Here is a 25,451-nt window from a genome sequence, read left to right as displayed (position 1 = left end):
TTTCCTCTGTGCACTGTGACTGTGTAATCTGTTCTTGCTGGAAAAAGGCTGTCACAGGGAAAGTAATAGTATAAAATCTTGCAGTTTGAGTCTGTGTAATACCCATCATCCCCAGGAGGTCAAATAAAGTCTTTGTGAAAATTTCCCAACTTACATGCATATGACTTTGGAAAAGCAATAATATTGTTTTAATGTAATTTCATATATATATATATACCTGAAATCATTATACAGGGGTTGATGCATGTCCAGAATAATTTATATTTCTTGTACATGCTGGCTACTGGTTTCAAAAACAAAACATAAAAGAATGCAATCCTTCTGCTGATGAAAACAGATTAAAAAATGAAATTCCACCGAGGAGTTGATGTTATTCCCTGTACTTCGTTAACATTTCATTTTTTGCAGCACTCCAAATACACAGAGTTATCAAGGATTTTTTTTTCTTTGTAAGAGTTTTAAGGCATTTGATCATAACAACTGCTGAAGTAAATTAAGTGGCATTTCATGAACAGCCAACTAAAAATGCTGAAGGCACAAAGTAGTTTTGATATCCAGGAAATCACAATTAATTTCAACTACATAAAACGGAATACAAGACTGTATGAACCATTTGTTATTTGTCACCTGTTTCATTTGATTAGAAACGTATGGTATTTATCAGTCAGTAGAGTGGAAATAGAATTTGCTGTAAACGATAAAGAATGTAAAAAGATTACAGGTAAAAGGAGCAATTGGGGAATATGTATATATATTTCTTATCGAAGTATATGATAGCTTTCACTTGGGCTGACTACAAAGACACTGTATTATACTGGTTTTTACTGTTCGGTGAGAAAATTTCTAGGTTAAACAGAATTTAATAAACCTAAAACATATTACAGACATTTATTTGGCAATACATTTGACAGCATCCGAGTATAAGAAAAGAAATGTTAAATACAGCTCCACTGATAAGGAAGTCATTTAAAGAAAGTTTTTCTCTGAAAATGAAGCCTAAGCCCTTTATTCCACTTGAAGCCAATAATTTGCTGGTCAGTATCTGACAGTCCAAGATGACTGCAGTTCTCTTCACCTTGCCAGAACTTCCTGAAGAAAACCACCACTCACCTCATGTCTACAATAGGAGTAATTGACAAAGGATGGGATAAAAACTATTTCATGCATGGATCAGGAGGTTTTTTTTCCCCATGTAGGTATTAAAAACAAAGAAACAAACAAACAAACAAAAAAAAACAATTTATTATCTTATATATGTACTGGCTGAACTGTCCATTTATTCCTGTGCTGGATGGCTTTTCTCTTTTTCTCTTCATTCACTTGAAAATCAGCTTGGACTTATCCAATTTTTTTTTTTGTTTCTTTGAATATCACCAGTCAAGAGAACATATTAATCAGGAAAAAAACTTAACTACTGAATAAAAACCTTTCTATAATAAAAACATTACACCAATTCATTACACTTTTCCCCACATGGACATTATAGTATCCCTTTATATATACATACGTACACACAGGCCCTCATTTCAGGAGAAGTGCACCCCAGCAGTAGGACAGGGAGGGAGGGAGGATGGAATGCTCTAACAGACCAGGCTACATGGGTTAAACTGGTAACATGGACAGGAAACCCAAACTAACTTAAAAAAATAAATAAATTATACGAAGACATATTAATAGATTTTTAAAAGTGCTGATATTCCTGAAATTATAGTAAGAGGCTTTAATGAGTTAGGCCCCACATTTTCACTCTTTTCAGTAGTTCTGTTTATATGCAGTGTTCAGATTCTACAGTGCACAGATGGAGGACCAACTTTACTAAGTATTTTACTAGTCTTGTTGATTTTATTAATTGTGTATCATACTGTAACATCTAATAATGTAAAGTAAGATTAAAGATTCTGACACCCACTGCACAGGAACTAGCAAACAGCAATTTTTCGTTCCTTTTTATAAAGACTAATAAAATATTTAGAGTAATTGCTTTGCAAATAGTAAAGGATTAGAACTCCTAATTGCATATAACTTAAAAAAAAAAAAAAGTATGTCTCAATTAATAAACCATAGAGTCTTTGACATTACAATTTATATTCTTCACAAGAAAAAACAAGTGCGAGAATATATGCCATTAAACAACACACAATTAACAACACTTTGTTTTAATTATCTTGGGCTACAATTAATGATAGTCCTACAGTTCATCCTTCAACTTTGATAGCTACTTAGACTACTTATGTAGATTAATTATTGAAGTATTGGCATTCACTAATAAGTGCTTTTTTAACAAGCCACTGCACAGCACTGACATCAGTGAGGGGATCTGTTCACTCACCTTCCAGGCCTAGATTCTGTCTGTCCATTATGTTATGTTACATATCTGGGCAGTTTGCCACAACTGATAAAGGCCGTGACATTGCTGAACAACTTCCTATTAACTGGGGACAAAAAGAACTGAAACTGTCATGCAGACTGATTAAGATTCTGGCCAAGTAAACACAAGTCACGCGTATTTGAAAATTAAAGACCACAAAGAACATACAGTCATCCTCCACTGACAGATAAAGCAGGATGATAGTAAACTGTATATTTATCAGTGGTTTATGGGCCTTAAAAATTTCCTATTGAGCAGTTGGTTTCTGTGCAAAGTTAAGGTTAATTAATATTCATAGAATCATAGAATGGCTTGGGTTGGAAGGGACCTCAAAGATCATCTAGTTCCAACCCCCTGCCATAGGCAGGGATGACACCCACCAGGTTAGCCAATGCCCCATCCAGCCTCGCCTTGAACACCTCCAGGGATGGGACATCCACAAATTCTCTGGGCCCATATTAAATGTGTTTACTTTACAAACTGCTCATTATTTTAAAGGAAAGAAAAACTACAGAGACTTTGTGTACCTTTCAGATTTCAGAATCTGTATTTAGATCCAAACAGGGTTATAACTGTCCATGTTTTACTTTTAACAAAGTCCTCACGAACAAAAATCCAGAGTTTTATTTTGATCAGAGTATAACTCAAAAATAGAAACTGTGATGAGAAAAAGTGATGGCAAGATGGCAAGAGAGTCATCACTTTGAACTGAAAATGTATAAGGCCCAATGATGAAGACCTTGCTTACCAAGAGTAGGTAAAAGGCTGCTACAGTCACTGCAATGCATTCATTTATAAATACACAGAATGCAACATAGCTTGAATGGAAGAGAATGAAGCAAATGCTTTGTAAATTCAAAATGTCTTATTACTAGTTTTAATTTATATTAAACTCTGCATAGTCTTAATGTTTTATACACATTGAAATCCATGTTTCTATCAGGGAGAACAAAGGAAGGTCATATATGTAAACATACATATATAAATATATAGTGGTTACAATCCTACCTGCACCTTCTTCATGGTTGCTTAACAAAACTAGAACTTTTTCTTCAGGAATTTTTAACCATCTTGAATTATAGAGATTATGATTAATAAGTACCACAAGATTCAGTACTTTGCATGCCCTGATTTTCCATTGGACTAAAAATGTGAAGAGTGCAGTTTTCCTTGTGGTCTACCAAGAAATAGATTTTCCACAGTCCAGCAGTAAAAAGACTTGAGCCAAGTCTTTGAGCACACTGAGCAATAAACTACAATGAAGCGGCATTGGTTTTATGACAGTTGTTAAACCATCTGTATTTGTCTGAAAATATTAATAATTGAAATAAAAACAGTAAAAAAATTCTCTTTAAATGATCTCAGTTGAATTAAAATCAAGTATGAAGACTTTTATAAAGATATATGATGCTCAACATTAGAGAGAAATCCTTTCAGTGATTCTAAGACTGAGTTTCTTATTCATCCCTGGTAAATGAATTATAAAAAAGAAATATCCCATAATATGAGTACAGGTGAACTGAGAAAGATTAGATTTATACTACAGGGGAGATTCAGTGACAATAAACGAATGAGGCAGGGGACAAGGTGGGCTTTTATGTGTGAAACTGTTGTATTTCTTACCTCCAGAGCCTTCAAACGCTCTAATAGCAATTTTGTCTTTTCTTTTTCCTCTTCAGTGCTGCTGCTTTCACTTCTTGAATCTTCATCTACTACTGTGTGAATTTTTTCCATGCCTTCTTTACATTTCCTACTGTCTTCTGACAGCTTTTCCTGAAACGATTTTTTAAAATGTCATTACTCACAGGTGGAAATGAAGTTAACTATGCAAGTATCTTCAAATCTCCCTTGTATATGAATGAAAAAAAGACAGAGCAAATTGCAACTTACAGAACTAAATAAATGGAGTCATGAAGGGTTTATTAAACATGCTGCTATGCCAGTTCTACAAAAGCGTATGCACAAATGAACTGCTACATCCACTTAAGATACTTAAAATTTGGAACTTATCATTTTTAAATAGAGTAACTTGCATTTTCTTCTTTTAAGGTTGCAATGAAAATTGAGTGTATCTTCTTTCAATGGAAACATTCTGCCACTGAGATATAAAGCAGTTTATTAACAAAAAGCTAACATATGTTCATGTCTGATGTATTTCACCTTTCTTCATCTTGAGCTAATATTTGAATTACTAAATAATGGGCTGAGAACCAAGCTACTACCTGAATGCTGATTTAAGACCCACACTAACAGACAACTAGAGAGAATCAACCTGACAGCAAAATTTTCTGAAGTGCCCCAGTCTATTACAAGTCAGTCAGACTGGGTATTATTAGCTGCTGCTGTTTTACGGCTGTTCGGTTTTACAAGATGTCTATAAAAATGCTAGATTTGAACACTTGAATGCTACTAACACCATTAATTATGTGCCCAAGTTCTCTGTTGAGAGAATGAGATAGAGCAAGCAAAACATCTAGACTACAAAAACATGCAACAAAAACTCTAGACATAAAAATATGTATTTTCATGAAGAACAGTCCAACTTGAATAACTGCGCAAATATCTGATTACTCTTCAAAGACTTAACAGCAAAACATTATCTTAATTAAAACCCATAAACATAACTGAATTAAAAATCAGCACTGTGAATCACAATTCTAGCAATGCCTTTTTAAAAAATTAGCTAGCTTAGAAATGGACTATTACCATTTTAAAACTTTAATCAAGAATCAATTTTATAAGCTATGGGCTTAATCACTGAATACTCTTACAGAAACCAGGAGGCACAAAGCCTCAAAACACTGACTTCAAAGAGCCATTCCATCAGGTTTCCAGCATTAGTGTTATCCTGATCACATGAGAACCATAAATACAGTTTGTTTGTTTGTTTTTTTCTTGCCCCTCGCTACAAGAAGGACACGGAGGTGCTTGAATGAGTCCAGAGAAGGGCGACGAAGCTGGTGAGGGGTCTGGAGAACAAGTCCTACGAGGAGCAGCTGAGGGAGCTGGGCTTGTTCAGCCTGGAGAAGAGGAGGCTCAGGGGCGACCTTATCGCTCTCTACAGGTACCTCAAGGGAGGCTGTAGCGAGGTGGGGGTTGGCCTGTTCTCCCACGTGCCTGGTGACAGGACGAGGGGGAATGGGCTTAAGTTGCGCTAGGGGAGTTTTAGGTTGGATGTTAGGAAGAACTTCTTTACCGAAAGGGTTGTTAGACACTGGAACAGGCTGCCCAGGGAAGTGGTGGAGTCACCATCCCTGGAGGTCTTTAAAAGACGTTTAGATGTAGAGCTTAGGGATATGGTTTAGTGGGGACTGCTAGTGTTAGGTCAGAGGTTGGACTTGATGATCTTGAGGTCTCTTCCAACCTAGAAATTCTGTGTGATTCTGTGTGATTGTTACTAACTGATAGCAACAATCAAGCATCTATAGAAGAGCCATTAAGCACCTTTCCCTTCAAGTTACCCTGATGAGTACATTCACATAAAGTATTTCAATGAACTCAGAAAAACATTGACAAAGGTACCTCTGATGTAATTCAAACAGCTGAAGAAGTAACCAATTCATCTTCTAATTACAAAACCTGGTGAACTTTGCACACCAGTGGCATAAACAAGAATACGCATCCTGCTTTGCTATGATGGGCACTAGAATAATTGCAAATACTTCACACTGTACCCCTGCTTGAGTATTTAAATACAGCTCACATATTTAATAATAAACTAGTTTCAGTGTTTCATGGGCTAAAAAGGCCCCGATATATCACATATCCTATCTGGAAAAGGTGCAGGATAAATACTATTTGTGTTTAAAATCAAGTCAAGTAAGGGGGAGGATAACAAAGGCTTTTGGTATGACAGAATCCTCTTAAAAGTGATAAGCCTACTAATGTCAAAGGCAGCTGCCTGCAAGGGGAAGACAGGGAGGGGCAGCAGACAGGGAGGGGCAAGAGGAAATATGCATCTTCTACATGATGTTGATCAAATCTTACAGAAAGCTCTGGAGTGAGCATGCTGAAGGCAGAAAACAATGGCATGGAACAGCTTGCTTTTTTTTTTTTATTTCTTTTTCTTTTTTTTTTTTTTTTTTTTTTCCTTTTTCCTTAGATTCCTGTACTGCTGGAGTTACCTGGAACAAAGACAATATTTGCAATCTTTTACAGTGTCTCTGTTGTGCACCCTTTCATTGCACAATGAAAGGCAGGCTGGATTTGCAAGCTGAACAGCAAAATACTTTGGGTCGGAAGTCCTGCAAAGGCAGAGTAAGTGTTGTCCTGCTGATCAATGCAGCTTCACTTCTCTTGAAAGGTAACAGATGAAAACCACACTCTGGAAGTAAGCTGGACACCAAAAAACAAGCAACAGCCCGGCATGGTCTCCCCAGAGCACCAAGAGTTTAAGACACATGCCTGTACCCTCAGAGGATGCAAGCTCAGCAGCCTGATGAGAATTGTACAGACTCATCCACATCTCTAATGCTCTGTGTCAACAAAGAGACAATAAGAACGTTAAATATTCAAATCTTTCTAAAAGGAAACTAGGATTATGCTGCTCACTATGGATCCATCTCACTGAAACTAATGAGAGACCTGCTATCAAGTCCCACCTCGTGGAAGCTTCTCAAAGTGGTTTAAACTGTCATGGCTTTTTTGAAGCCAACTTCACTTTTCAAATCTAAAATGACATCCTAGCCTGATCATTATTTCTATGCATTGTTTGCTCTATAAATCAAACAAATAGTACACTGATGATGAACCTTTTGATCAAACGCTGTAGGCCCTCCAGCCAATAGAAAACAACCGATGAAAACACAGCCGGCAGTCTGGAAATGGCAAGCTTTCTAGAATCAATGGGAAGATATAAATCACTGAAGACATTGATCTATGAAGCTGTACAAGACAGCGACCTCACTGAGACTCATCAAAAAGTTGGTTTTCAGTTAGATCAAGTAGAAAAGAACAGTATAATACTTCCTCTTTCCATTAATAAATGTAAGTGAGAACAATAAACTAAGAGAGCAGAAACCCAATTGAAATTCCAAATAATAATTTTCCTGGAATATGTAGGAATATAAATAAACTTTTAAAGCCAGTCTTCCCCCTTCTGCCCACGTCTGAGAACACTGAGCAAGGAAGTGTTTCTGCTGTTTATAAATAAAGGAGTGTAACTGAAGTGATGCGAAAGATCACATAGCAGCTTGCAAGAAGATGAAAGACACAAAAGTGCTTACTTCAGGAATTGCCTCCTCCTTCATCCCAAGGAAGGCAACAGGCTGACCTTCTGGACACAGCTTTAGTTGCTGGGAGCCGTGGTCAATGCCTGTCCTCTGAGTCTGGTCACCTTTCCGGGGAACAGCCAAATGTCAAAGGGATGCTTAGCCAGCTATTTCTTAACCACTGCAATATCACAAATGAGTGTACTTTTGAAGTTTTATTGGCAATAGTGTGGTTTGTCATTCCTTGGCCTTTCATCTTATTTAAGATGCTTCCTAGGAATCACACTACACACACGCGCACGCGTGAAAAATGGAAAAAAAATGAATACAATTTAAAATATTTCAATTTGTAACTACAAAATTTCAAAATGAGGGCTAAAAGTCAGATGATGCAAATAATAATAATAATAATAATAATAATAATAATAATAATAATAATAATAAAGGTATCTCCAAAAAATCTATTCTAGATTTTCTTTTTTAAAACGAACAAAATGATTAGGCACTAATTGCAATCAGGACTCTTCTCTAGTAGTAAGGACAAATACATTATACAAAATGATCATATAATTCCTCAGTACCTTATGTTTCAATTTTTGCTACTTTGAGATGTTACCATGCAGGAACTGACTACACAAATGAGAAAACTTTAAGAAAACAAAAGTCTTTAACGCTGTTAATGCAGCAGACAGGCTTCCACAGGAGGAGCTGTTGCCAGACATGAAACTAAAAGAGCCAGCAACTGCACAGCACGTGCCATAGCTGTCAGCATGGCAAATGCAAAGTCCTGCACTGGGGGAGAGTGGTTATATGGTCACTAGAACAGGTTACCCAGCTTCTCGAGTTCACTGGACAAGTGGTTACAATAATATAACAGCCTAATTTTAACCTGATATAACTGGATCTGTACTCTACAGCGCTGATTATAAACAGCTATCTCTCACAAGGACATGTGACATATTCCTGTTTGAACCAAACGAATTAAAAAAAGATCAAGATACTTGAGATGCTGATTTTCTCAATGAGCATTTGATGATGAATTGCTTGTCTGGAAACTGATAAGTAATAATTATAAATGACATCTTTACTTACAGCAGCTAGAGATCATTCTCAGGTGATTAACCCAAGCCCTCCACAGAAGTGAAGTGTTTCAGATGCCACACAGTAAAGATCCCTCAAATACAAACTATCCCTTTTTCCATTTGGGGTGTCGGATTGTAAGATTGTGATGCTAGAGTGCGAGAGTTCTTTTTTTTTTTTTTTTTTTCCTTTTAATTCTCCAACCTCTGAAATTCATTAGACAATGGTTTTATAAGGGTTACAAATTCAAATTCTTCAGAGATTCGTGCCTGCATTTTTCCAAATAGCATACTTTAATCACACAGGAAAAAAAAAAAAAAAAAAAAAAAAAAGTAAGACATATAATTAAATTGTGTTTATAATTGGCTACAAAGACTGATTTTAGAAGAAACTTAGCAACTTTCACAATGTAAATCTCTACTAGCAGAATGTACTTAGATGCCCCCAAGAATCCAGTCAATACTGAACCCACGCTATGTGGCTAGCTCAGCATCTCAAACCAGTTAGCACTTCTCATGAGCATGTCTCAGGAGCTTCTGCAGTTCTTTCTGAGTGAGATAGGTACTGAGCTGTCAGTAACTCAGTTTGGTAATTCAGGTAAATTCCTTTAGTTCTACGCTTTTAACACTCTCTTGTGCTATCAGAAAGACAGACTCTTAACCTCCAAACCTGAACCGCAATTTACAAAACCATATACAGAATTGTGTCTGTAATAATAAATTCTGAATGCTGCTTCTTGCAAGGCCGTTCTATAGTCTTGATGTATTCTTAGATTATGTACTTTCAGTGTTATTTCCACTGCAGACCTCCTAGTGTTCAGCACTATTCTTCACTGCAAGTGAGCAATATGAAACGAGAATTTTTAGACTGTCAATGTAGATAAAAACAGTACATGAGGGTTTCTTTGTACTTTCAGGAAAAAACAGCCCCAAGCTATGCACAACTAGCTCCAATAATTTGACTGCAGAAGCTGAAAAAGACAGCAATTGCTCCAAGGACTACTGACTTAACATTCCAACAAGTTTAAAATTGTTTTTCAGTGGCACCTTGCTCTCCTTTTACCTCCCACCATAGTCTTTTTTTCCTTTATCATAATTAACACATTTACTGGGACTCAATCCCTCTTAAATAGGCCATTTGACATGTTTGCAGTTTCTTCTGATAGGCTGTTTGGCCAATTTCACTTGGAAAAACCTGAAGTGCATAAAGGACGCTTGTACATTAAGTCAATGCGATATGAAGCAGGACTGATGAATTCACTAAGTGCTTCCTGCAAGATGCCCTGTACACAAGTAGTTACTGATGTCACTGTGACATGAATATGTCTGTTCTAGCTGCAACTTTTTTTCTTTTATTATTATTTGCTCTATCTGCTAATGGCAATCCAATTGAACACCATGACTCAGGCCCAAAAAAAAGTAACTGAACAATCAAGTTACAATGAAAAAAAAATTACACACAACTGGATTGTGCAATCTAAATGATCTCTCAATATAAGGCTACAAACACAACTTCTGTTTTAGCTGCTTATTTGTCTCTATGTATTCAGCTGTTTTCTTTCACTTCTTCCCAGTGGAAGGGTAGACTAAAATATAGCCTTGTTTCTGATAGCGCATCAGCAAATGCAATAATAATATATTTTTGTTTAGCCAACAGCTTTTGTTCTGAACAAGCTGACAAAATTGAAGAAAAAGGAAGGAATGCACATATATCACAACATTTTACACAAACATCCCAAATTGTTCACAGGTTAACATAACTGTTGTCAGGAAGAACATATAAAGTTCTTCTTTTTCATCTCTGGTTTTGACTTACAGAGTGAACAGAGTGAGCAGTAACATTCCCTAGATTAAATATGGGTGATGGATAAGAGAACAAAGTACTTTCTTTATGTTTCTGATATGAGCCTCCTACCGCTCACATATCAATCTCAATGTACTACATATTATTCTTCACTCAAAACTCTCTTCAGTGCAGGCTACCACCCCTATGAGCACTTCTGCAGTCACATTAATAAACTTCCTGATGATGCTTTTATTGGCTGCTCCATGCATCAGAAACAAGTAGTTTTGAAAAAGTTCTGATCAAAAAGGACTCTAAGAGAAAAAAACCTTTGCAATGAAGTTCACTGCTAAGTGAACTTAGAAAATCAGAAAGATTAGATGGAGCTTCTTGTCTTGAGGTCCCCAGATTAAAGTCAGTCCTGGGTGCCAAAGGGAACTGCACCAACCTGTGACCAAATATTGCTGTTGACACCATCCTGACTTTCGTAAATGGGCATTCACAGGATCAGCAGCACCCTCACCTCTGGCACTTCAGCTGTCAGAAGCGAAATCAGGGAGTGACAATTCTGGAGGTGACCCTTGTGTGCCAGGTCTCAAGCACGGTGATGGCAGGGCAAGGTGGCAGCAGCTCTGTGTTGTGTCACTGCCTTCTCAAAATGGAAGGCTGCAGCAACATTCAACAGCAATTGGCAGAAAGGAGGTATTCAAGAGCTAAGCTGTTTCTTCTTCCTATGTTTCTTCTTCATACGGCTTTATGAGAAGAATCTGCAGCATAGTTTTTCACGCAGATATTTTCCTACTAGTTGGTTCGTTAGCACCACCCTTGAAGTAACCATCTTTCTTCACAGGAAACCTACATGCAGCATTTCAACTTTTACAAATGAGTTTGTACGTGTTAAAGTGACTGCACTTGACTGAAGTGACTGTATTAAAATATCTACCTTTGACTGAAGTACAAACAAACCAAACTATTATGATAATTAAATCGGGTAAATTCTATGTGATGGCAATTAAGGCAACAGATTTACTCTGGATTTAAATTGCTAGAAACAAGCCTATTTTTCTTCCCTTTGCAACCCTTTCACATTCTAAAAAATAATATCTTTTCACTACTTGGATGAAGGCCAAATTACTCTTTTTAATGAAATAAAAAACTTTAAGTGCAGTGGTTTTTTTTTTAACCACAAGAAAGTCTCCTGAGAACTTATACTTGTTGATCCAGTTTTCCGTACATGGTTTCTCTCGGGAATACCACAAAGCAGCTCTAAAGAACATACCTGAAGACGAGTATTAACTAGTACATTGGAATGAAAGCAATGTATTAACTGACTAGTTTCCCATCATAAGCACAAATGCTGAAGCTGACCTAAGAAGCTACCTGTGTGATTTGGACCAAAAAAAAAAAAAAAAAAAAGTGTATTATTACATAACGAGGTAATTTTTGCAAATTGCAGGACAGTTGGTTTGTCTCACAATCTTGTTGGGGCAACTCCTGAAACAAACTCAAAATGCATCTCCACAAAAAAATATAACAGAGGAACAACTATCATCAATCTCATCAAAACTCCACCTTTTCAAATCTGTTATTATAGTTTGTATCAAATACATTAAACTGAATTAAAAATATATGTACTTTTCTTGATTAGTACTGTAAATTATTTCCAGAACAGATATACCTCTATTGGTATACTTCTAAGTTCTTTCTTATGTTTAAAGAAGTTTTCAAGGAGAATGTTTGTAAATACATAATACATTCTTTTTTTTTTCTTCAGAAAACAAGCAAAATTTTGTCTAGAATTTTTTCTTTTTTTTTAGAATTTAAAAAACAGCATTCCCAACTGCCTTTTTACAAACATAAATGAATCACAGTTCAAAATGCAGAAGGAGCAATATCTTTAACTGAGATGTGGAAATAGAGAGCAAGTGACTTGGCCATATACACAACCCATCCTTGGAATACCAAGGAACACAAACTGGAATTCAACTTCTTTGTCACTAGGCAGCTGATTGTAGTCTCTATTTCTAATTTCTTATTTCTATTTATTATTTTCTTTCTGGACTCTATTCATTATTTCTTATTCATTTTTTTTTTTTCTCAGAAACCACAAAAGGATTAGAGAGATAAAGATGCTTCTTATTTACTCGCTCGTCCCTCCTGCCCAACCAGAAGCTCTTCGATAGCAGCCCAGGATGCACGATGCTGTGTAGGTCAAAAAAGAACTTCTGGATCCCAACAGAGATCCAGCCGGTCCCTAGCCTATAAAAATCTTCTGGTCAAGAGCCAGGAGACACCCTACAGACCTGGGAGCTCAGAAAGCAGTCGCCAGATGGGAGATGACAACAGCTCCCTGGGGATCTCACTGCTCTGCTGAGAACTGGAGCGGGGCTGCAAGTGGTGCCGGTCCCACAGCGAGTGCGCTGCAGCAGGCTTGCTTCCTCCTGCTGCCGAAGCGTGGGCCAGCCTCAGCCCCTGCTGGCAGCTCGGAGCTGACCTGCTTAAGGAAGACATGCAGATAAGGAGCAATAAATTGGCCTTTGCATTCCAAGATACTGGCGTGTCTCCGAGCAGCAGACAGATTATCTGAAAACTGACAGGTGCTAGGAGCTCCTGGAGGTTATTGCAGTCTCTTTGGACTACCAGGCAGAGGCGTGTCAGAGCCATGCTCTTCTCTCCCTGAATTAAAAAAAAAAGGGCAATCACATGAACACCATTAAGGGCAAGATTTAGGCTGCAGGCAGCCTGCTGTGCATGAATGGGAAGTCCCTGTATGCACTAGGATGACCTGCACCTGCCAGGCTGTGAAGCACATCATCACCTTGTTTTCCTGAGTGTCTCTGAATTTCCCTTATGCCTGTTTCATATGCACAGGGTTCAGGCAGGGTTTATGGGCTGATTTTTGTGGACTCCTTTCAAAAATAAGATCTAGAAGAATGATACAGCAAAAGTCAAATTCTGTATTGTAGAGAAAAATCTAACCAGAGACTTAAAATCAGTACAGTACATAACAGTATCATCATACCAGTCAATCTGCACTGCTTGTTACTAAAGATATATAGAAAATCCCAGGAAGGAAAGAGCAGCTTGTTTTCTGAGAAACACAGACACACAAATTGCAAATTTCAGTTCTGAGACTTCATTATGTTAAACATAACTCCACTGCTTCGTTACTGTACTACAAACAAACAATCAGGAAGGGAAAACTATTTGCACACAACTTCCTTACAGCGACGTTGTCGTTTTGAGCAGTGTCTGAGAAGCACCATCACTGCCCTTTGGGGGCAAGAATCCAACCTCAGTTTAGATAAAGAGGGAACAAATATCTAACAGAGTCTCTGCACACTGATGGAAGGCTACCAAAAGAAAAGCTGTAAGGAATTAGTTGTTACAGAGCTAGCTCTGAGTTTCTCGGTGTGGAAAGCAGCCCAAGAGCAGAGGCTGGTGTAGCTGACCGCCCAGGATTTCTGGTGGAGGTCCCAGGAGTGTGGGTGGCTGTTCCTCAGTCCTTCTCTGGGAGACACAGAGCTGCCAGCCTTTGCCTACTAACATTCTCCTTGGTAGCCGAGGGGACCCGGCTGATGCAGTCTCCTGTGTGTCCTTCCAATCCAGAGATATAAGTTTAATTTTAAGGATATATTTCCTCTCTCTGCAACAGCAGTTAGCATTAAAAATCCTATGTGGATTTCAGCTAGGGAATTCAACTACTGCCTTTTTTTCAATTCATGACCATGCCCCTTCTATAAAATGTTACGTATCAGCAGCCTGAACATCAAACTTGCATAATTTTGTGTTAAGATAAAATTATATTGCCAAAAGATACAATTTTTCTTCTCCTGAAAGACCTGTTGACACCAACGGCTGTGCAAATTACCAGTGCCAGCCACAACAACTGTTCCAAATTTGTTGTTCCACACAACACACAGACAAAAAAAGGGTTGATCTGCCCAACAATGCCACCTGAAATGTGCCTGCATCACCCATGCAGTCACGCCTTGCTGACACCTGCTTCAGAAAGCAATCAGCAAAACACTGCAGACTTCGTGAGCAAGAGCTGGAGGTCTTGCAGAATTGGCATTGCTTTATCTTCGTATGGAAGTTATTAGTATTAACACTCCCTACAAATCTTCATCTATCTCCTTTCCTACTTTTCATTAAAGCAGAAGCATGTAAACATATCCAGCAAGAGGGCAGGAAAAGGAACTGAACTTTCCTACGTTGAAAGCCACTGCAGAGAAGCAGATGACTGTGCTGGTGGTGATGCCCTGCAGACATGACAGATCTCCCCCATGGGGCTGCATGCTGTCCTTCTCATGGTGCACAATGAAACCTACATGTAAGAAGCCTCTTTGGAAGTCACTCCTTCCCAAAACCTTGTCATTCCTCTGACTGAGGAGAAGTCTGGAGCTGAACCACCATCACCCAGCCAGCCCTTACTCGGCAAGAAGAGCCCACACAAATGCCAGGCTGAAACTGCTCAAACTGTCTGCCACCACTTGTGTTGCTTTAGGTGCAGAAATGAGCAGAGGAACAGAAATGAGACAGGACAAATACCTCTACCAGAAAGAACTGGAAGGAATCACACTGATGTTCTCTGTTGTGCTCAGGGCCAAAGAAACCTGAAGCATCCCACTACAAAGGCTACCTGTGATCCCCATTCAGTCTCTCAGCCAGACTTTGTTTGGTGATGACTCAACAGCACTGACCTCAGTGTGGGAATCTTCTCCTCGATAAATTTCCTAGCACAGAAGTTCAGGGATGACAGGACCTGTGATGTTAGACGGGAAAGGGCTTCAGGCTGTGTAAATCTCAGGATTTCAGTTCCCACTGAGCAAAAGACTGTGCCTGCACCCCACAGCAGTGTTCTTTTGGAGACTAAATCTCAAAGAAGCACAGTGGGGCTCAGAAAAGGTTGCAATGGTTTTAGTCCCAAGTGCTCATTTCCGTAAAACGAGCACAACTCACTTCCACACTTTTAAATAAGACAAAACAACTCTACTCAAAGACCATCCAAGCTCCACTTCAAAACTGATTCCTTTTCTATCAGAAATATTTGTATGCCAAGAAAACTCTTTGGGAGAAATAGGCCTTTTTTCAAGTTTACCAAAAAATATCGAAAGTCTGTTTTTCTTTTTTTTATTCATTATCTGACCCAGTACTTATAAGAGTTCTTGTTACCAGAAATAGCAGTTCATACATACTGATAACATTTTAAACATAACTAGCATATTGTTACCATCTTTTTTATAGACAATGTAAAAGATGGACAGATAAATGTATTTGTCCAAGAAAATTGAGACATTTGTGGCAAATGAAGGAATCAAAATCTAGTCTCCCAAATGCAGTGTTTTAAACAGCAGATTGTCATCCCTCCTCTCCTCTCTGATGTGACTGTGGCACGTCTGTTCTGAGCTTCAGTGCGTATATTGACGGTTCCAGAATTGTAACAAATCATAAACTCACAACAAACACCCTTCCTCATCTATTTTGATTACTATGCAGTGACAGATAAAGTCAAAAGGAGTTCAAAGAAAACTTGAAAGACTTTGTTTGCGTGATTTGTAATCAGGTAGGAGTCTAGATACCCAGTAATGCGACCAGGCAGGGAACAGGCTAGTTTTTGATATCCAGAAAACAAGGACAACGCTAGGAAGAAAAGTCTGCAGTGGTGCTCACAATTATTTCTGTGGATCACTTTCCTTCTTAGATAAAGTATTAGCATCTTGAATGACAATAAAAATAGTACATAAGATACTGGTTTGGCCTTTCATGGTTTTAATGCACGTGGATGATGCCTCTTGGAAATATCCTAAAAGCTCTTATACACTAGAGCCTTTTAGTCAAATAAACTTGAAGAAGTGAAAGAAGCACGATGGTTCACATCAATTCAAATCACACATATTCTTATCTACATTTTCGTGAGCATTCATTATGAATTTTCCATCAGATATTATTATGCAGAATGATAACAACGAATTTTATTTACAATCCCGCTTCTGAAGTCATTTACCCCAAAGAAATCACATCATCCATCTGTAAGTCCAGCAAATTAAATTCCCATAGGACAGCTAGCTCTACAGAAGGGGTTAGAATATTTTGCTTCAAGTAAGAATCCTGACAAGACCTAACAAAACATTGCAATAATACTGCACGCTCTGGGCTCTATCTTATTATTATTCTTCTAACACGAACACTATGCAACATTTAATGTTCATTAGCAACAATATTTATTCTGGAGTCAGCCGTATTGATATTATAATAAGAACTCAATTTCATACATCCCAGAACAATAATTAGATTTGTAAAAAAGCAAATATGTAGACAACGGTCAATAGATCAACAGCGTTTATTGCACAGAGGTATCTTTTATGACTATTCAGATATTAATTTGAACAGGCTTCACACACTAAAACTAGCTTACCATGGTGTCAAAGAATATGGGACATATGTTGATATGTCACGCTGGAGATCTCCTAGTACATGTCCTCATTTGTTACAAAATACGTGGCTGTGAAACAGCAGTAAAATCTGATCCTCTGGTGCACTGAGTGCAGAACATATCATACTAATTACGAAGAACAGTTACCAACACATTCTATAAGGTAGCTGCTTGACTGTAAAGGCTAGCTTTCAAAACAATGCTAATATTTATATATTCAATACATTTTGTATATATATATAGATAGATATAGATATAGATATGGGTATATATATCACTTGCTATTCATATAATAAAAATCTTTTCTCATGTGTTAGCTCACATCTATAGTTCACTTCCAAATACAGGATGACAATATGGTTATCATGTTCCCAAAAAGCTGAATACATCAGGGTATAAAGAAACATTACCTTGGTTGTACTTTCAAGTTCTACCTCCATTTGTGAATTACCCTTATAAATATATCAAAAACTGTCTGAGCACATTTGGAAAAAGACAGAAATAAAATGTTTCTATCACAATATTGGTGCCTCTTGCCAAAACTGGACTTGCAATGTTTGCAATAAAATATTACAATAAAATACAATAAAAATATTTTATATAAAATAAAGTATATTTAAAGTATTTTTATACAAAATAAAAGTATATATTGTAATAAAATACAATAAAGTATTTGCAATAAAATTCGTCATATATTTCAATGATATGTTTGTCCATGATTTCCACACAGTTTATTTCAGTAACATATCCATTATTCATACATTGCTTCATTAATATGGTTCTCAATGCTAAAATACTTTATGAACATTTTAGATTGCAGATTTATTGCCAACTATTTGTTTCAATGAGTCTTTCAAGTATTAACTTTTGCTATTATATGTGATTGTTGCCTAAATCACTGCATAGTTTTCACCTGGTGACTGAGTAACAACCATACAAGGGAATCCACCTCTAGCCTACACAACAGTAGGAGGGTAGAAATGCTCTGTTTTGCATGTGAATGGAGCCATTCGTTAACGTTTTCAGTAAACAAACTGTTCAAAAGTTTGGCATAAAACATGAACAAAAGGTATGTCAGGAAGAATAAACCACAACATTCATGGAAATGTTCCATGTTTATGCCTGTTTTACTCATCACAGACTGGTATATGATGCAGTAGACTAGCTGCAGTAGACTTTCCTTCAGGAAAGGAAAAAATGTTGCTTCTGAGTCACAAATTGGGAAAAGAAATTCATAAGCAAGGCAAACAGCATATTGGCCATAAGAAGGAAATCAAAATTGCTAAACTGCAAGCTGACTTGCATACCATGAGCCGAATTAAAACAAACAGTCAAACTTTCCCAAGAACAAGAAGAGAGCAGGAAGAGAAGGACGCTGGTATGCAATGTGGAGCACACAATTGAAAACAACTCCAGAATAACAGGTATGTGGGTCCTTGAAGGTCCTGGGATGGAGGTAGCTTCACTCTAGGTTAACAGTTAATGGTTGGACTTGATGACCTTAGCCGCCTTTTCTAACCTAAATGATTCTATGATTCTAAAAGAGAGTTAGGCTCTGTCTGGGGAATAAGCCTAGCAGATTCAGAGAAAAGCCCATGTCCAGAAAGAAGGGAAAAAAAGTGTTAGAGGGCACTTTGCTAGGTGGAGGAGGCTGTTTTCTAGAGATGAAGGGAAGCAACAATTGTTCTTGTTTCTAACCAGGCAGATCTTTTTCTTTTGTTGGACCAGTTTCCAAGGTAAAACAGTACACAGAAAAGCAGGTAATGAAGTCATTCCAGCATCTGTTATAAACAGACAAACGTAATCCACCCAAGGCAGAGACAGAGGCCAAGCCCACTTCAGAACGCCCACCGTTTGGTGGCAGGAGTGAGCAGGAAGCATTGATTTAAACTCTGTACCAGGAGGAGGGAACTGAGCTTCATTTTCACATCCCAAAGGGCAGTGAGTAAAATATAGATGCTTTTATAACCAGTTTCTGAAAGCACAATGGTTCTATCATGAGTTCAACAAAAAGTTTAATTCATCCTGGAATTAAATTTTACAGGCTATCATTTTAACAAGAAAAATTGATTATTTTGGAAGGTTAATCTAAAAGATTCTTTTCCCCTCAATTCCAACTTAAAATGAAAATTCAATTACAGTGATAAATACTCTCTAGTACACATTTCTGTTTAGCTCTCTGGCTGTATATTTGATCCATCGGTTGTTAGAAAGGACTAAGGTAACTACAATTTTATGAAAAATCTCTTATCAGAAGGATTGCTACCTGGTGGCAGACTTTAGCATATTGTTTCAGCATTTCATACCCTTTAAAAATGCTTATTTTATTTTAAAAAGAGAAAACGCAGGACTGACCTTCATTACGTGTTTTTTTTTTTTTTTAAGAACTAATGTGCAGAAAATCTGGTTAACTGGGACGTATATCATTCCCATTTCCAGAGACTAAAGAAAGGCTTTCTACCACCTCATGTTCCCTGCTTCCAGAACACAGCAGTGCATTAGAAAAGTGTTATTTCTCATAAACAGCATAAACAAACCTGGTTCCTTTTAAAACCTCTAAAATCATTGCCCTCTTATAATCTGTCCTGAGACTCTCCCTTTAAAGCAGATGAGGACAGAAAAATGCACCTACCACAAGCAGTAAGAAGAAATTATGCAGATTCATAAGGAAACCTCAAACCCAGTAAGAATATGTGTTGATAATATTATCCATCACAATCTGAAGGTCAAGTTGCCTAAAACATCTATGTCTTTTAGGGATGCTGAAATATATGACTTTATTAAAATGATAAACACAGTAATAAAGTCTTCAAAACTAGTTTCACTGTCCCCTGCTAACTGTGAGTGAAAAGCAACAACTGCAAATAACAATGTCAACAAAAATGGAAAACCTGTAACTGAGGTGAGAAAACACCTGGAAAAAAGTAGCTGGTACCAACAGCCACTTACACACATTCATAACTAATATAACAAATAGAGGAAACAATGCCAGACTCATTTATCTCACTAGTGAGATTTTTGTTTTAAAGAACTTTTCTAACACAAGAAAACAGGCAATAAGTCACTAATACCTGATATACCTTCATGATATTGACAGTTCCTTCTCCATTCTGGCCTGGGGATCCTTGGCTCTGTAGTAGATTCCTTACTGTCTCCTCCATTCTAGAGAATAAAAACATTTATGTAAGTCAACCATAAGGAAGAAAATTTTAGACTTGCATTCAGTGTTTTTGTTCTTTAGAAGAGCCTAATGCATCCATGGCTACCATGAAATTAATATTTAAAGGAAATCCTGGCCTTATAATGTTCTCATACTCCATGTTATGAATAACACATTAAGGGCACTCTTTTATCTTTTGAATATGCACAGTAATTAGGTGCATTGTTAAAATCCTACTGTAGCTCAGTTACAAAAATTAAAAACAAGTGTCTGCTAAAAACCTCACCTTGTCAACACTGTAACCAAACACCATCAAAAAATTACCGTCATTTAGGAGCAAAATCAGTCAGATTCCAAAATAAACTGTTGTATCGCCAGCCAATTGTCAGTTTTGTGCAATTTAGGCAAGCTGTCAAATACATTACCAGTATTTACTCTATGTTATAGGTGCAGCAGCATGTGCCAGTACATTTGTTTATAGAGGCACAGCTGCTTGAATACATTCACCCCTCTTTGCCCTTTCAAAGGGATGTAAAAGCAAGTGTAGGCTACAATCTGGCATTACCATCTCATGAAAACGTAATCAACTTCAGTTCCATCAGTGAAAGAAGGAAGGTTTGTACTTTCACTTTACAAGGTATTAGTGCTACCATCAGAAGTTGCCTTTGATCTTCACAGATTCATCCAGCACATCAGGACTGAGAATAATGGTAACTGCTACCCCTCCTGGGTGGCGGCAGAACAGAGTGAAGAGTTCTGCCCCTCCGCACAGGAGGACCACTGCAGGCACCCATGAAACACTTGGGCCCATTCCAGGTAGATCACAAATTAAATCCTGTTTCACCTCTGAGAGTACAGGTAAGAAGAGGAAAGGCATCACAAGCTGAGAAGCAGTGATGGCCAAGCCATGAAGAGGCTGGCTTTCAGGACAAAGATTGCGGAGTGTCATCCACACACAGCTCCTCGTGCTTCTCCTCCTCACATGAATTCTCACCCCCGTACAGCTTCTTAGCTGTGTGGATGCAAGTTTCTCTGATGCTCACTTTTGTTTTCTGTTCTTCTCCTTTTAGGCTGTCTAGGTCTGGAAGACGGAGCTGGAAGAGCAGCCCAGCTGGAAGAGGGGCTGGAGAAAGGAAAAATGCTGTGGCATAGGTGTGAGGGTGACGCAAAGGCAGGAGAGGAGGAGGAATACCTTCTGCCATATTGTCAGATAAGCTGCACATCAAAACTGAAACCTTGAGAAAAGAGCCAATATTCCTAGGAATGTCAGGCTAGAAACTGCCAGTTGCTCATTCCTGCTGTGTTTAGGGAAACATGACTTTCGTGTACCATTCTTTGCAAATGCAATCGAGCAGAATTACTCACAGCATATCTTTTTTATTATTATTTTATTTTATTTCTAAGGTAACAATCTAGTGAGACTGCAAATATTAGCTAACTGCTCTGGCCAGAGGCCAATAACATTATCTTTTATATAAGCTATGTCTGCCTCGTAGCCTTTCTGTTCTTTCAGTCTTATCAGAATGAATGGTATCGGCTAATGTAGCAATAATACCAGCTTTTACTAGGTTTTCTCCTTTCAAGCCAGCCAGCTAGGCTACTTTTCAAGAAGCTGACACTGTGAGGTATTCATTCTACCAAGGTGCCCACTGACATTTTACTTATATGTATGATATTTTTTTTGTCATTGATGTGCAGACTTCTACATTGCCAGAATGCCCACAGAATAGTTGGACCATCTGTTGACCAAATGTGAATAAAAATAAGCCAGCTCTAATCTCTAGTGCAGACAGTGGTGCAGTTTTTCACTTGCAGATTGGAACCATTTCTGTTCACAGGCTGACCTTAATCAGATCCATTTTACACAAAAGAACAAATCTTTTTGTGGTTCACAATAGAAGTATCCTTGTATTTCCTTTCCTAATGTGCTTACTAATTCATTTTGTAAATTAACAATGTAGTACAATTCTTATTTTAATTACTGGGTTTACACATGCATATACAATTCCAGCTCTAGTCCTATAGAAAGTTAAACAAAATTAATAAACAATGAAAAATGGGAGAAAGGATAGATTCGACTTTCACTAAAATCAGAGTTTTTCAACTTAGGCCTAATAGCATTAATGAAAATAAAGTCGAGCTGCATATTAGCATCACCAATAAGCCGTTCAGAAACATTAAGCAGAATTATTGAACTCAGTAGGTCGTTTCACCTTCAAAGTCAGGTATTTTGGATAACAGGCCTATCTCATCCAAAAACCTTACAGGGACTGGCTGGCACGCTGTTTCATGTGGCAATTAGAAACACCTCCCAGCAGGACATAGATTTCTAAGCAACATAATAATATTTGCAACCTGACAAAGAGCTCAGCTAAATGCAGGAGAAACTTGTTGTTTTCCTTGCAGCTATTACAAAAGTTTGTAGAAGTCGACAGCCACGAAGCTGAAGGACGGGGATAGCAGAGACATCGCCTGAGCTGTCACGTCGCTGCAAAACCAGCACGGAGAGGAGCTCAGAAGCTTTGGGTACCCGTGGCATCTCCGAAAATGGAAAGAGCAAACTAGTTTCTGTCAGACAAGGAGGTGAAATATGCTTTTGGTCAGATTTACTGCAGAGCTCCGATGGCCAGCGCTCCTGCAGCTTATAAGCTGCTGCTTCCTCACTAGTATCCCAGTTTGCTACTTTTTTTAGGAAGGATTGTTTAACCAAACGTTGCACAGGGTAATAATTCAGACTTTCTCCCCATAAATTAGACTCTTTGAAGCCTGAATTAATGGCGCAGTAATTAAAAAGTGATTGTTATATCACAGTCTGTAATGCTCCCCACAGTGACATTATATGCCAGGAAGATTTAGTATAAATTCTTTTAAAGAATGCAAGAACAGTTGAGCCTCTGTAAATTTAATGCGAAATACCATGTTTTATTCCCTGAACAAGGCTTCCAGAGGACATGTAAATTTTGGAAGTGAAGCAGAAAAATAAAGCGCTTTATGAAAGGCCGTTTCTACACATCAAACCGTGCCTTTGCCCCTTCTGGTAGCCACGAAAGGTTATCTGCTCTCGGTTGCGATTCGACTATCCTAGATGGACCCACTCCAACATCGAGCACTTGCCGATTACATCTAGAATAGCTATCCCCCACGCATATATTCTGGCTGCTTGCTGGCCGATGCTAAAAAACCTGTTTTGTCAAGGATTCTGTGTATCTTACATAACTATCAAGCTGTTACAATCTGCAAAAATGGTCTCTAAATCTCTCCATTCCCAAGTCTACGTTTTCCAACCACTTTAAGAACATTTATTTTCCCTTTTCTTTTAGTCTGCTGTTTAGCGTCTACTCATCTGAAGCATCTTAGTTAGTATCATTAAAATTCTTGTTACATCCATTATTTGAAGAGAAAATTGAAGTTTCTCAAACTGCAGTGTTCCTTTCAATTTATATATATATATTTAAAAAAAAATAATGGATTTTCTCTTCAGGAGAAAAATAAATGAAACCTGTGTTTGATAGAAGCTTTTTAAAGTTTCTTGACATAATGTCAGAGTAAGGAAACAGTCCTCCACCAGCCCTAAACTCAGGATAAATTTCTCAGAGCATTAAACAGAAGAAGAAATGAGGCACTCTGAGACCAGAATCTGTTCGAGGAATATAGGAGTTTAAGGAACATAAAATATTAATGTTACTGTGGAAAGCACTGTCAAGATTTCATCTAGAATATTATCTGCAATTGCGATTAGCAGTGTTCAGGAGCAGCTCACTCACAGAGGATTCAGTGAAGAGGCAGCTCGGAGGTTGTTTAGAGGAACGGAGAAGCTGTGTCATGAGCAGAGGCTGAACAACTTATCTTCCTGAACCGAAGAGCACAGGCTCACAGAGGTATGACTTCCCCAAATGAATCAGTGAGAAAAAGTAACACGGAGAAGAAAACAACATCAAGTTGAGGTCAATGATTGATAAAACAAAATGGAAATGCAGTGGCTACAAATACATTTGGGCTGAAATGAGAATGTTTTTAATCACTGAAAAAGTGAGACTCTGAAACTGCCTGCCAGGCAGCGTAACGGGATGGGAAACCTGAACAGCTTTAAGCCAGTTGAGCAGTTTGTGAAATTAATTAGATAACAGGGGCTGAGGACTTGAATTTATGACCCGCAGGTCCTTGCATCCTGAAACAAAATCAGTCATTCCTACATGTTTTAAATGTATTTTGCCCAGTGCTGTTGCAAGAATACCAGGAAATCAACCCAACTGCAACATACAGTATTTAGTTTGGCCTTTTTTCTGTGTGTGTTTCTGGTGAGACAGGCCCTGCTGGGGTTGACAGCTCCCTGAAAGGCCGGCAAGTTCCTGACTGTCCCCTCACTTTTCTTAGGGCCATCACCCTCACAGACCGGCAGCTCCTGTTGCTGTCCCCCAGCAATGTTGGGACATGGTCAGAAAACTTGCCCATTTTGTGCCTGGCCCAGTTCTGCCTATTCGAGTGCCCACAGCCATACAGTATTTTACTGGGGTCCTCCCCAAGAGCAGAATTTAATACCACACAGGAATTAAAGTTCCCTCACATACACCATTCCAGGAGGCACAAGTGTCCAGTTTTCTCAGCCCTCCAACTCTGGAGAGCCTTCCCCGTACATATCCTTCCCCAACAGAGCTTTCAGACTCTGTTCAGTGAGGTTTATGGATTACGTTCCCTGAGAGATGTCTGTCTCACAGTTTGCCACTGCAGTTTCACATAAAGAGGGGATTTTCTCCGACCAGCTCCCCACTGTACAGCACATGCCTTTATGCCCTGTTTCACTGCAGAGGAAACTCCTTCTCTTTTGTGGCCCTCTGCAGCATATCGCTTAGAGCTGTTTGATCTCCCCAGACCTAAAACCTTTTCTTGACAGAGCAAGCTCTCCTTGAGAAAGATAAAAAAAAAAAAAAGCCTTTCCATAAATCCTGATCTTCGATTCCCCTTCCAGCACCGGGGATATACACTCTGTAGCCTTCCCTCTGCTCAGCTGCATCCCCACAGCCCAGTTTACGACTCTCCCCCCAGGGGACAGGCAGCACGCAGTCGCTGCAGCTCTAGAAGGTGCTCGACAGCTCCAGCCCCTTCTCCCGTGACCTATTTCCTTCAATATTTCCACAGGCTGGCTGCTACCTTTTGCTAGGTGCCATCACCTTCCCTCTTCATCACCCTCAAGCTGAGGTGACAGTACTTGGTGGTTATTTCAAAGGCATGTCACAACAACTCCTGCAGCTATGTCCTGACTTACAGCCTTACAGAGAGGTGTTTCTAGAGTCTCACTGCAGCAGTTGAAGTTTGTATTTCATTTTTTTCCAATTTTTGTATTTCGTTTTTCATTTTTGTATTTCATTTTTTCCACTTGCCCATACCATGCAGCAGGACTCTTTTTAAGGCCGTAGA

General features: G+C 38.4%; 1 protein-coding gene across 4 annotated transcripts in view; it reads right to left on the bottom strand.

Moving 5' to 3' along the window:
• NCKAP5 (NCK associated protein 5) overlaps positions 1–25,451 on the bottom strand; it is a 364,164-nt gene that overhangs the window by 117,922 nt on the left and 220,791 nt on the right. For 3 of the 4 annotated variants that reach the window (XM_082763525.1, XM_082763522.1, XM_082763523.1), the window contains 2 exons: positions 19,948–20,038; positions 3,992–4,141 (listed from right to left, as the gene is read on the bottom strand). In XM_082763525.1, coding sequence (XP_082619651.1) covers positions 3,992–4,141; positions 19,948–20,038 — 241 coding nt within the window. The remainder of the gene's footprint in view (positions 1–3,991; positions 4,142–19,947; positions 20,039–25,451) is intronic. The other variant, XM_082763524.1, reaches the window with a different exon arrangement.

The sequence above is a fragment of the Aythya marila genome, assembly GCF_965140915.1.
Source record: "Aythya marila genome assembly, chromosome: 6".
Taxonomy (NCBI): domain Eukaryota; kingdom Metazoa; phylum Chordata; class Aves; order Anseriformes; family Anatidae; genus Aythya; species Aythya marila.
The sequence above is the reverse complement of the archived record's forward strand: the minus strand, read 5'-3'. Positions and strand labels throughout refer to the sequence as shown.